At 35.7% G+C, this 12,339-nt stretch overlaps 1 protein-coding gene across 1 annotated transcript; it reads right to left on the reverse strand.

The window, feature by feature from the left end:
* Positions 1 to 5,022: 5,022 nt before the first annotated feature.
* LOC122644047 (AT-hook motif nuclear-localized protein 24-like) lies at positions 5,023 to 6,640 on the reverse strand. Its single transcript, XM_043837652.1, has 2 exons — positions 6,627 to 6,640; positions 5,023 to 6,180 (listed from the first exon to the last, which is right to left on the reverse strand). Exon 2 carries the CDS (start codon positions 6,173 to 6,175, stop codon positions 5,225 to 5,227), a length of 951 nt encoding a protein of 316 aa, XP_043693587.1. The 5' UTR covers positions 6,176 to 6,180; positions 6,627 to 6,640; the 3' UTR covers positions 5,023 to 5,224.
* Positions 6,641 to 12,339: the final 5,699 nt, after the last annotated feature.

A 12,339-nucleotide genomic window follows, 5' to 3' on the forward strand; every position in this document is an offset into this window, starting at 1 on the left:
ATGCTGTCAACAAAGTATGCCAACATATGCATAATCCAACAACAGATCATTGGTCTGCCGTAAAGAGAATTCTTCGCTATCTAAAGGGCACTGCTTCTCATGGGATAATGCTCTACAGACGCTCTCCCTTAGCTCTCTCAGCCTATTCAGATGCTGATTGGGCTGGATGCCCAGATGATCACAAATCAATCGGAGGTTTTGCAATTTTCATTGGTAAAAATTTAATATCATGGAGCTCACACAAACAAGCAATGGTTTCCAGATCAAGCACAGAATTAGAATATAGAGCAATTGTCAATGCTGCAGCTGAAATAACCTGGCTACAATCTCTACTCAAGGAACTTAAAATCTTTCTACCATCTGCCCCAATCCTATGGTGTGATAATGTGGGAGCAACTTACCTCACTGCAAATCCCATATTTCATGCACGCACAAAGCATGTTGAGATAGATTTTCACTTCGTCAGAGACAAGGTTGCATAAGGCCAACTGGATGTCCGGTTCATCTCTACTAAAGATCAGTTAGCTGATATATTTACGAAGCCTCTATCATCTCAATGTTTCCACATCTTAAATAACAACCTCAATGTGACTACGTCCCCCTTGAGTTTGACGGGGAGTATAAGGGAGAATCTTTCTCCAACGGCTACTTCAATCAAGCAACGACTAGGGGATAAGACTCCAATCAAGCAATGGCTGGAAAAAGATAAGAATCCAATCAAGGAAGTCCAATATAGTAGGAGGATTTCTAATTCTCAGGAAATCAATCCTAAATATTCTATTACCTTGTATAGAAGGATTCCTCAATCAATTATCTCACCTACCAATCAATTGTTCTCTTTATATAAGGATTGTAACCATATGAGATAATATAGTGGATTGCATTCTCACAGTGGACGTAGGTTACTACAACCGAACCACTTTAATTCTGGTGTCTTTCCCTTCTCTTCTTCATCTCTTAATCCTAGAATCCTATTTTATCAGATACACACTCTTGTTGGATGGTAGAATGTAAAGCACCTTGTGCACCACAAGAGCATGCAGGAATTGGAATGTAGGAAGTGAGCTCATCCCATAAAACCTCCATGAGAGTGTAGTAAGCAGCAAAGGAGTCAATGCCCTGTAGGATAGTCGAGATAGAACGTTTGAGATGAAAATTTCTGGGTGCATTACTACGGGTGAAACGTTCTTCAAGATTTTTTCTAGATAGAGGATGCCATTTCAACATAGATCACATTATCGACAAGAGTTCGACTGAGGACATTCAAAATCAAGGAAAGCACTATGAAATCGCAGCACTCTCAGATTTAAACTTCAGATGGGGTGAAACTGACTTCAGAAGAGAACCATCGACAACATCATCTTGGTCTTGGCATAAAGAGACCTGTGCATGGCATGGCTCTAAGTTGAGTAGTTGTTGCCATTCAAAGGGGGTGGAAACCAAGATAGTTCTGGGATTATCTGAATGATGGAGATAATATGGCAAGGACAGGTCAATGGCGGATGAGCCAATGATGAGGGGGAAGGGGGAGACGACATGGCCTCAGTCATCAATGGAGGATGAGGAACATCAATCTCAGAAGAGGAGTCGTGCGCCATTGCAAGAAAGAAGAGATTGAGTTGTGCAATGGTCTCTCATGATTCACAATATCAGCTCTATTGAGTGTGTCTTGTATTCCAAAGATCCGAGTGCGATGCGGATCCGACTTGACTCGACATATTTTGTGGCGTGACCCGAAGGGAGAAAAAGTTGAGATTTAGTTCATGACGTGGAGGCCGAACCCACACCTTTTCTCTCATTCTAGGGTAAGACGAAATAACTTGTATCTTCATTTTTGCTTAGTGAAAAGTTTGCCACTGCTCTTCTCGTGGACGTAGGTTTCTTGCGAAACCGAACCACATAAATCTGTTTGTGTTTGAAATTGTCTTGATTGTTGTTTTCTTCGATTCCATATTTGACCATCTTGTGCGATTGCATTCTAACAAGCTCTGATACCATGTGAAATTGTGAGATACTGAATGGAATGAAATATTTTATTTAGTCAATGACTATTGGTTATATGCAAAAGAGAACAACCAAGAATTCCTTTGAGTGAGGGATTGAGATACAAGAGATAAGAGACAATACATTGGATAAGGGAAGAAGAGATTGAGATAAACTAAACTTGGAAGACACAATCAATGCTAGTCAACACTAGCTGGACTTCTCCCAATAAGTCCACTAATATATCTATTGATTTAAGATGTAAACAAACAATTGTAGTTCGACCATGGTTCCACCCCCCCTCCGGTGTAAAGTGTGGAATATTTGGAATGTTATGGACTATAAATTGGCTTCATTTGAAAAAGGATGGATACAAAGAATTTTCTGTTCTTGATAGAGATTATTATTGCAATAGTTATTATAAGAGAAACTGTATGTCTCTTTATTGGATAGAGCATGTGTATGTTTGCATAGACTTGAATTTGGCTAGAAGGCTCAAAGTTATTGCATTAATTCAAGTTGAATGACTTCAAAAAGAAGATGAAGGATGTTGTTATAACCTTGGCCAATTTTCATATCCAAAAATCCAATGTGATCTGATGATTAAATCAACACTACAAGTTTTGGAAATAGAAAGCCCAAAATGTCTCTAAAACTTCAAATAACAAATAAAATACAGTCAGTTTTTTCAAGTGAACTGGTAGAATAGCTCGAGGAAGACTGAAGATCGATCATGATACCCATAGTTCAGATGCTGGTGATAATTTGGAGTAGAAGATCAATCATGATACCCATATTAATTATGTTTTTTTTTTTATACGTAATATCAATTTATTGCACAAAGAAAAAGATAAAAACAACTCAAAGGAAACCTTGCTAAGAAATAGGGACCAAACCCCTACACTCAAAAGGCCCCAAAACCACTAGGCCAGAAAGGTACCAAAGAAAAAAAAACAGATCAGCCCCATGAACAAGGAAAGGAAAGACAACAAGGATCAACATATATTTTTACACAATCTTTTTTTATGGTGAAACATGGAATTAATTGAAGTAATATGATGAAGGATGATGGGTTTGAGTCCATAGTTCTGATGCTGGTGATAATTTGGATAGAAGACTGAAGATCAATCATGACAACCATATTAATCATGTTATTGCAGCCCTATAATGGAGAACTACAGATGTTTTCACCCAATATATATATATATATTTTTGAAGTGGGACATGGAATTAATTGAAGTGTTCAGTAATAGGAAGAGAATGGGGAAGAGATAAATAATATTAATTAATTGATTTATTAAGATAATCAACTTTAAAAAAACATGTAGTTGGGTGGGTACTCACTCTAGTAGACCCATATGCCAACTACTTGGGAGAACATAAACTAGGCATTAGCTAACTGATCATTAACTACAAATTACAACATCAATAACCACAAAGGCCAAAATACAAAATAGGTTAAATTAAGAGTTCAAGCACCATTTCAAACAAAAAAGAATTTGGGTTTTGGAGCTTCTAGCTGTTAGTGCAGGTAGGAATCATAAAGAATAATGGGCTAATATATAGTCTCTTCAAAGCTCAGACTAGTGGTTAATACTTCCTTGGAGGAAGAGAAAGAAGAGGAGAGGGGGTTAAGGATTAGAAGGAATCAATAATGAGTTCTACACTTTTGTTTTGAAAGAAAAGTGGAAAAAGGGTTCCTAACAGCCGACATTTTTTAGGCTGTTTTTGTCTGAATACTTGTCTGGGATCAATGGAAACCATCATGATGGAGCATAAGAGAGTTATCTCTTGATCACAATAACTTGGGGCCACCTAATAATGACATTTCATTATTTTACCACTTACAATACATACATGCATGTTTCAAGATTTCCTAGTTAAGAATTTGAGAACTCAAACAGAAAAAAAATATATATATATATAAATCACAACTTCTTGGTAAGAAATAGTTTATTTCTAAGTTGAAAAAAGGATTTATACTTTCAAGCATAATGAGAAGATGATCAAAGATGAGAAGAAAGAAAAGAGAAAGGTTGGGGAGAATGGTTTTATACCAAAAAAAAAAAAAAAAAAGAGGGTTAAAGAGGAAAGGGAGAAAACAAGAGGTTTCAGAGGTTGTTTCAGTTCAGTTCAAAGAACCTGTGTTGCCCATTTAGATTCCCAGACAATAATAAATTTTATATCACATACCTTATTTGTGGATCTCTTCTACTCTGCTAGCTTGGCTTTTATTTTCTTCTTCTGGGCCAACGAGGGTGGATTGAGAAGGAAACTAGCTAGCTTTAATGCTCAAGCTCTTTTTTTTTTTTTAATCCAAAAACTATTCTCTGCCTCGAAAAGGAACTTGTTCAGAACAGTGCACGTGTAACCCAGTACCCAATGTTAATGTCTCCTCCTTCTCATGTACTCCTTCATTCATTCCTTCCATAAAGAACCCTAACTGTGAAAAATAATGAAACCCTAAGCCCATACCCTTGCATGTAAATTCCCTGCCATCTTCCTCCCCACTACTGAAAACCATCACTCACGGATGAACCCATCTCCCTGTCCAATGAACATTAACAATAATAATACCAATAATAAAAAAATAATAATAATAAATGATAATTTCATGGATAGTTTGGAAAGATTTAAATGGGTTTGAAAAAAAAAAAAAATTTGGGTTCCTTTTCTGTTAAGATTTTCTTTCGTTTTTTCTTCTGTGAAGGGGGGAAGGGAGGTGGTGGAGTAGAATCATGCAAAATGGAAACTGAAGCAATTCAGACAAATTTAAAAATAATCTAAGACTGAGTAAAGAGAACAACATGGAAACACCAAACCGTCAATTTTTTGCAGAGCAAGAAGAATTATCAGACAAGTTACCAGAGCTGCAACAAAAATGGAAAGAAAAGAAAGAAAGAAAGAAAGGGATGAGAAAGTTAGAAAGAGAAAGCAAAAAAAAAAAGCCCATCATTCTTCTTCCTTCTTCTTGCTCTCTTGTTGTTGCCTTTTGCTGCTCTTCAATTCTTCTTCTTCTTCTATGCTGTTAAATACTCATAAAACCAAAACTCAAGAAGAATTCCTTGATTTGTACAAGCTTCTTCAATCCACAGCCCATATGATATGAATCATTCGAAACAAAGATCTAACATAAAAGAAGAAAGAAGAAGAAGAACTAAAAGAAAATCCCTTGGTCTCAAACAACCCAAATTCTCCTCCATCATCCCTAAATTTCTCAAAAGGCTTTCTTTTTGTGTTGTTAATAAGGAGGACGACCAGTTGCCCAATAAGCCTCAGCTGGTAATTGACTTGGATTGAGAAGGTTGGGTGGTAAACCATGAAAAAGAGGTGTGTTTGGGTCTGGCATTAATTGCTGTTGCTGCTGCTGCTGTTGTTGTTGATCTATCATTCCCGATTCAAGGCCGTCCGGCATTGGAATCGGTGTCTCCTCATCTTCGAGCGGCAGCCGTTCATACGCGGCATTACCGAATGACGCCGCCATAATTACAACCGGTCCCGATGCCAAAAGTGCGCCGACAACGCCACCGCCGACTACCTGACCCTGTCCACCTGCTAGATATATAGTCAATCCAGTTGCTGCTGGTGGTGCTGGTGGTGGCAGAAAAGAACCAGAAAGAGATAAGATTTCAAATCGACCATGTAATGTTACAACTGCACCTGGTGCAGCCGGTTGCCGGAGAGTGACATTAGTAACAGTACCACTACCACTTAGAATACAGACACCTCGCTGACGGCGGCGGGCGAATGTGGCGACGCTTTCGCCGATATCGCAACCGTTGGCAATCTCAATCACATGGCTTCTGAGAGCATTTGCACTGTCACGAGTTATGATGATTGGGGGTTTAGGTTTGTTCTTGGAACCTGCAGGTCTACCTCGAGGTCTTCTAGTCATCTCTCCTTCTCCACCTCCTACTCCAGTACTAAGGACCATTTCTCTTCCTTCATTGTTGTTGTCATCGTTGTTGTTGCCATTACTGTCAGCGCGATCGCGTTTCTTACCTTTGTTTAAGCCGCTGCTGCCGCTGTTTTCGTCTTCGGAATTTTGTTGTTGTTGTTGTTGGTGGTGGTATTGGTGCTGTTGTTGTTGTTGTTGCTGAAGGTGAGGATGGGGATGGTGTAGATGGAGATTTCTAGTATGGAAAGGAGGGGGAAGTGAATGGCCATGTGCTGATGCTGTTACTTGATCCATCTTTTTCTTTTTCAAGACCCTTTACTCTTCATACAAAATACCAGCAAACCCAAACAGAGAAGAAGAAATTGAAAGAAGCAGCTAGAGAGAAAGAGAGAAGGGTTGTGGGTATCAGTGTTGTTGTTTCTTGCTTTGCTTTTGTTTTGAATTAGGGTTCAAGGTAGAATCAATTGGTACAATCCTTGAGGAAAGAAGGGGAAAGGAGAAGAAGGTTTTGGGGAAAAGGGATCAATTTTGTGGCTGAACCGTCCATATTTCTTTCTCTCTAAGCTGAGCTCTTCATGTTGTTGAAGGTTTGGGAGAAAGAGATGAAGGAGGAGGAGGGAGAAGGAGAGAGAGAGAGAGAGAGGCTTTTGGGTCAATGTTGGGTTAGGGTTAGATCAAGAAAACGGATCGATGATGGTTTTGATTTCGGTAAGACAGCGTGCGCATGGGCGGTGGATGGGCCCCACTTTCTCTTTCTCTCTCTTCCCCCGCACTATATATGAACTAAAAACTATATTATGACTTTATGAGTCTACCAAGTCACTTCTTGCTGCTAGTCGACTACTTCCAACCTCCCTTCTCTCCTTACTCCTTAATCCTTAAACTTATAACTCTCCCTCCCACCTCTGCTATTTCTTCTCTTATTCATGGATTCTTAAAAAATCAGCCCATGTCTCTTCTGAAATTTTGATCTTCCATGATCGGAAACCAATACTAATTAAACAGTCAAAACGGCGGTGAGATCTATGTACTTTTTATCTCCGTCGGCCGGCGGGCGCCGTGGATAAAAAGTTGGGACTGGGAACTTCTATCATGAAGGATTCTCTTAAGCACAAAATAATTTAAAGGGAACCCTAATCTAATTCTTGCTTCCAAGGAGGAAATATAAGCCATAAATGAAAGACAAGAAAACAAAAAGGAGCTTGATCTGGTTATCTGGCTTCTTTGCTCATGAAAATGGAAATAAGCAGCGCCACTGCCATTTGTGTACTTGTTTGATAAAATGGAAATTTTAACTTTGAAAGATAAAACAGAGAGAGAAGGGAGAGAAGAGCGCCCGAGAATCAAGACGGTCATGAGGAGTTAGGACAAGTACTGACCTCATTGTATTGTAAGGGTCCGTTTCGAGTTCCCATGAAGCTGGTCATGAGGAGTTAGGACCCATGACCCACTGCTTCTCTCTCTCTCTCTCTCTCTCTCTCGTGCCTGCCCACAACTTGCACGCGCTCACATACGTGTTAACGTTAATGTTGGTGGGTCCACACGCTTCATTTTGACGTGTGTCATCTTCTCCTCGTTTCCTTCCTTGTAGCGCGGATCGTTTCAATGTAAAAAATCTATCATTTTTTTAGTCAAACACAGTCATGGACCATAAATCTATACCCAGTTGATGTTTAATTCTGAATTCTGATTAACTCATCGGATCAAAGAAAGCTAGAACAAAGGTTGCATCGGTCCTTTTGACCGTATATCTCTTGGTCCCCTACGAAATACACGGTTTGATTAAAAATTAATGTTGATGGTTCGAGCTTTGGTAACCCTGGTGTAAGTGGATTTGGTGGGATTAGAAAGAGATTGTCTGGGCAGATTCCTCTTCTGTTTTTCTTCAGGGTGTGGCAATACCTATGTTTGTGTTGGAGAGGCTGTGGCAATCAAAAAATGCTGTTCTAACTACTTGAGAATTGGGCATATGATCCATGTGCATAGAAATTGACAATGTTGAATGAGATTAAAATCTTTTGCAGTGTAATATCTTGGGATACATTGTAAGACGGTTCTAAGAACTTGACATGTGAAAGAAATTTCATTCAATAACACGATGATGAAGCAAGTTCAATGCTAGACAAATTTTTTTGTTTTTTTCTCTTTCTTCAACTTTATTGATTTTACGTATAATTTAAGAAAGAGTAACTTTGTAGCTGAGCATCTTGCATCTACACAAACCCCACCTTCAAAGATTTATAACTCCTCTCTCCATGCTGCGTAATACGGATTGTTGTAATATGTCTTTTCCTAGAAGCTTTCGTTAATAAAAATCTTTATAATTCTATTTAAAAAAAAAATTAATCTTGATCAAAATTGGGGTCCACACATCCCTCGTGGTTAATTAGTAGTACTATTGTAATTTCTGGGGTAGTACTTGATTTTAATGGTTGGGTGGGCCCGACCAGACGCAGAATTTTGGATAGATGATCACAACCATGGGATTGGCTCACATGTTTGCCAGTTGTCCAAGTCCAGATCATGTAGTAGGTGTTTCTTTTCTTGTTTTTTCTCTCTCTCTTTTTTGTTTTTATTTTTTTAATTTAATTTAATAAAGTAAAGGGGCAAAAGTCTAGATCAAAGGTCGAGGTTATTTGTGGTGCGCACAAACAATCATGCGCACGTGGAAGGGAGTACAGAAGGTGGGGGTGTGCCGTATGCGCATTGCGCACTGTTAATTGGACCATTAGCTTTCCGGCTTTCCCGTTGCTTTCACATGAAAAGTACAGATTTCCTTCCCAGATTGCGACTTGCAATGGGATGGAAGTACCGTGAAACATAAGAGATGGGGTCTGTCCTATGGATTGACCAAAATGCCCCTTTCCGGAAGATCTGCAAATAACGAAAATAAAATAGTGGGGGCTATAGAGACTGAATTATTGAGAAGTGAAGTTCCTTTGGATTCTGATCGTAAGGAAAGTTTTCTTTTGAGAGCAAATCAAAACACAAAAGAGAAGTGATATTATATCGACATCGTACCTTGTGACACCTGATCCAACCATTCATTTTTTCTGGGTCCCAACCTTATATTGTGGATTCAATTACATATTTTTTTTTATAAATAAAAAAATATAACCTACGTTAGCATTTTCATGAGTCTATCTATCTCCTTCTATGTCCCTTGTTTTGAAGAAGAGAAAGATAAGACTAAAAACTACTTCCTATTTTCCAATATTGGATATTAAGGGGATCTCCACGACTCCAATGCCAAGAGGAAATTATAAGGATTTTCATCGTCCAATGTATACCCCATTTTCCTTTACGATTACTTACCTTTTTGGGAAACCTATTAGCATTATCAAAATAGAATATAAAAAATGGTCACATAAGAACAAGTCTATTATGATGTTAGAGCAGGGATTCTTTTTCATGTCCTGTCACATAATGTGCCGTGGGGTTTACACACACTCTTAATTTTTTCAAACAAATGTGGACCCCCATTGAACGAATCTGACTAACCCCTTCCCTATTGGTGTGATTTCAAACCTCTTCCCCATAATAAATGTTCAAAAAATAATCTTTTAAGCTGCCTCGTTTTCCATCTTTGTATCCATCATTTGTTATTTAGTGTTTAAGAGGATAAGATTTGATCCTCCCATATGTCATCCTACCTTCCAAGACAGGTTTCCCCAATATCCCTAGTCAAATCTCCTTCAAGCTCATCATCTAATCGAACAGATTTGGAAGAATAGGATCAAAGAAAAGAGAAAAAGAAATGAGAAAAAAAAACATAAAAGGAAATTCTTAAGTGAGATCTTATTTTTAATACTCTCTCTAGATTTTTTTTAGTATATAATTTTACTCATAAACAGATGTGGCCTTAAAGATTAAATCCTACCTTATAGTATCTATGTAAAGAGATTTTAATTATTGACACCTTTTGAGGTGTCAAATTATTTGTAACTTTATTTTTTAGTCCTTTTAGTATAATACATTTTTTTTTTCTTGAGGGTAGATGCTATCATGTTCATATTTACTAATAAATGTGTAAGATAATGACAACTTTTGATAATGATGTACCAAATGATATGTCATTTTCAAATTATTTTGAAAACCCTTTTTTGTCCCTAGTTTAAAGAATTTTTGTAAATAAGACAAGGGGCAATCAAAAGAAAGTTACAAGTTATAAATACACATATAGAGGTGTCATTTAGACATTACCTTATATAAAAAAATGAAAATAAAAGTAAAAGCACAATGATATCGAGCTATCAACTATTAGATTGGAATCCAATTAAAACTATTTTTATCCTCATGTATTTAAATAAATAACTATTGGTTGCCTACCCATTAATCCATTAGCTTAATGTTATGTTTGGTAGCTAAGAAAAGAAAAGAAAAAGAAAGAAAAAAAAAAAAAAAAAAAAAAAAAAAAGAGACAAAAATCATGATGATACAATGATTGATTTATGTGTCTATCTATCTCCTCAAATTCAAAATTTATTAAATTTTTTTTTTCCTGACTTCCAAACATAGCAAGGGCACATGCTTTTGCTTCGATTGTACAAATAAATCTCGTCTTATCTCTAATGACAAATTTTTGTGCATTATCTCTAATAAAATTTTGAGGAGTCTGAGTCATTCCATAGATCACAAACGATTTGAAGAAATTTACATATAATAATGAGAGAGTTTAATAAATAAAAATACATCCACCCATCTAATTAGTTATGTGCAATTATTTAGAAATTTAAATTTATATAAAGGAATTGAAAAGTTCTTAAGTAGTCATATGCTGCTTATGTAACTAACTTATATCTCAGCCCTTATGCAAAAAATACTTATTTTACTATATACCCCTAATCTTAGACATAAATTGATATATGATTGAGGAGATTGCCAAACGATGTCATGAAAAATTAGAATATTTGCCGACATATGCATGTATTGAAGTCAAATTGCAATTAAGCATAAAAAACTTTGTTATTTTTCATGGATCTTCTCTCTTTTCCTTTTGGCACTTTTCTTTAAGGTACTTCTAGTACTCCCTAGATGTCCTTTCAATTTTATATATGGTAATAAAGTACCACTTAGTTATATAAGGGGTTATTTATATTATGATGAAAACTTTGTTTCAATTTGAATATTATGCTCACCATACTCTCATTAATTAGGGTTTACAATAATTTTATATTTTCTATATAAAAAAATTAGATTATCTATTTTTTCCATTGAAAATATAAGATATTTTTTTCCCTCTTCTTATTGAGAACATCATATGTAAGTAACTAAATCATATCAAAATTAATTAATAGCACAAGTCTTAGATTTCTCGTTGCGAATTAGAAACTCTACGTCGCTAACTTGTCAGAATGCACTCTATTATGTTAGTTTCGTGTAAATTTTCTATCTAATAGAAGATGAAAACCTAGTACTACTTTGTGATATATTTTGTACTTTACTTTTAATTTATTTCAATTTAATACATTTTTTAAATAAATTAACTTTTGATATAGACTTAAGGGGGTAATTCTTGTAATCTTTTAAGTTGATACTGAAAAACGAAGTATAATAAACCATAGATACAAAAACAAACAACCACATCAAAATAAGGAATGGAATGCTTACATAGTTACATATATGCGTTACGACCATAAATATGTATATCCAAATTGAAATAATAGATTAAAAACATTCATTCAAATTATATGTTATAATAAAATAAATGTTAGCACCATAAAAAATCCCTACCAATCTTAATTTGAAATATCTAAAATCGTAATCAATATATACTTTGTGATTGAGATTAATAAAATTGAAGAACAACTATATCCATGTTGATATTTAATTTTACTCTCTTTTTTTTTTCTAATAAATTTTTTTTTTGAATATTTAGAAAAATTCTAGTTGGAAAATCCAAATAAGAATTAGATGTAGATTTACTAGATATAATAAATTTTATTAATTTTTTAAACATTATAAATGCATGTGTAAATAGAATTACCTAAGTTTATTACTAATAAAAGTGTTTAAAAGTTTGAGTAAACTTGAATATATGTATTCACCCCAAAAAAAAAAATTGAATATATGTAACAAAAAAATTGAAAAGGGAAAAAACTTATCAATAAGTGTTCAATATTGAAGTATTGTATTATCATTAATTCTTACCCTCTATTATACAAGATAAAAATTGATCATTTTCATCATAATCAAAGGGTTTAGAACTCCATGGTGAAGAGTCTCTTTTCAGGTAAGAGAAACTGGGTTTTTATTTTATTTTATGGGTATTGCAAGAAAGTTAAAAATTGAAATTGAAGATGCGTTGTGTCCAACCCAAGGTTTTAGTAAACGGTTTCGGTAATGGTATTGGTCTCTGCCGATACTGATCCGATATCAATCCGGATTGGTCGTATCAGTTTGGATCAATTGTATCGGTTTGGATCTGCTCTGTTTTCATTTTTAAAAAAGGGTTTTTT

The sequence above is a fragment of the Telopea speciosissima genome, chromosome 1, assembly GCF_018873765.1.
Source record: "Telopea speciosissima isolate NSW1024214 ecotype Mountain lineage chromosome 1, Tspe_v1, whole genome shotgun sequence".
NCBI classification, from domain to species: Eukaryota; Viridiplantae; Streptophyta; class Magnoliopsida; order Proteales; family Proteaceae; genus Telopea; species Telopea speciosissima.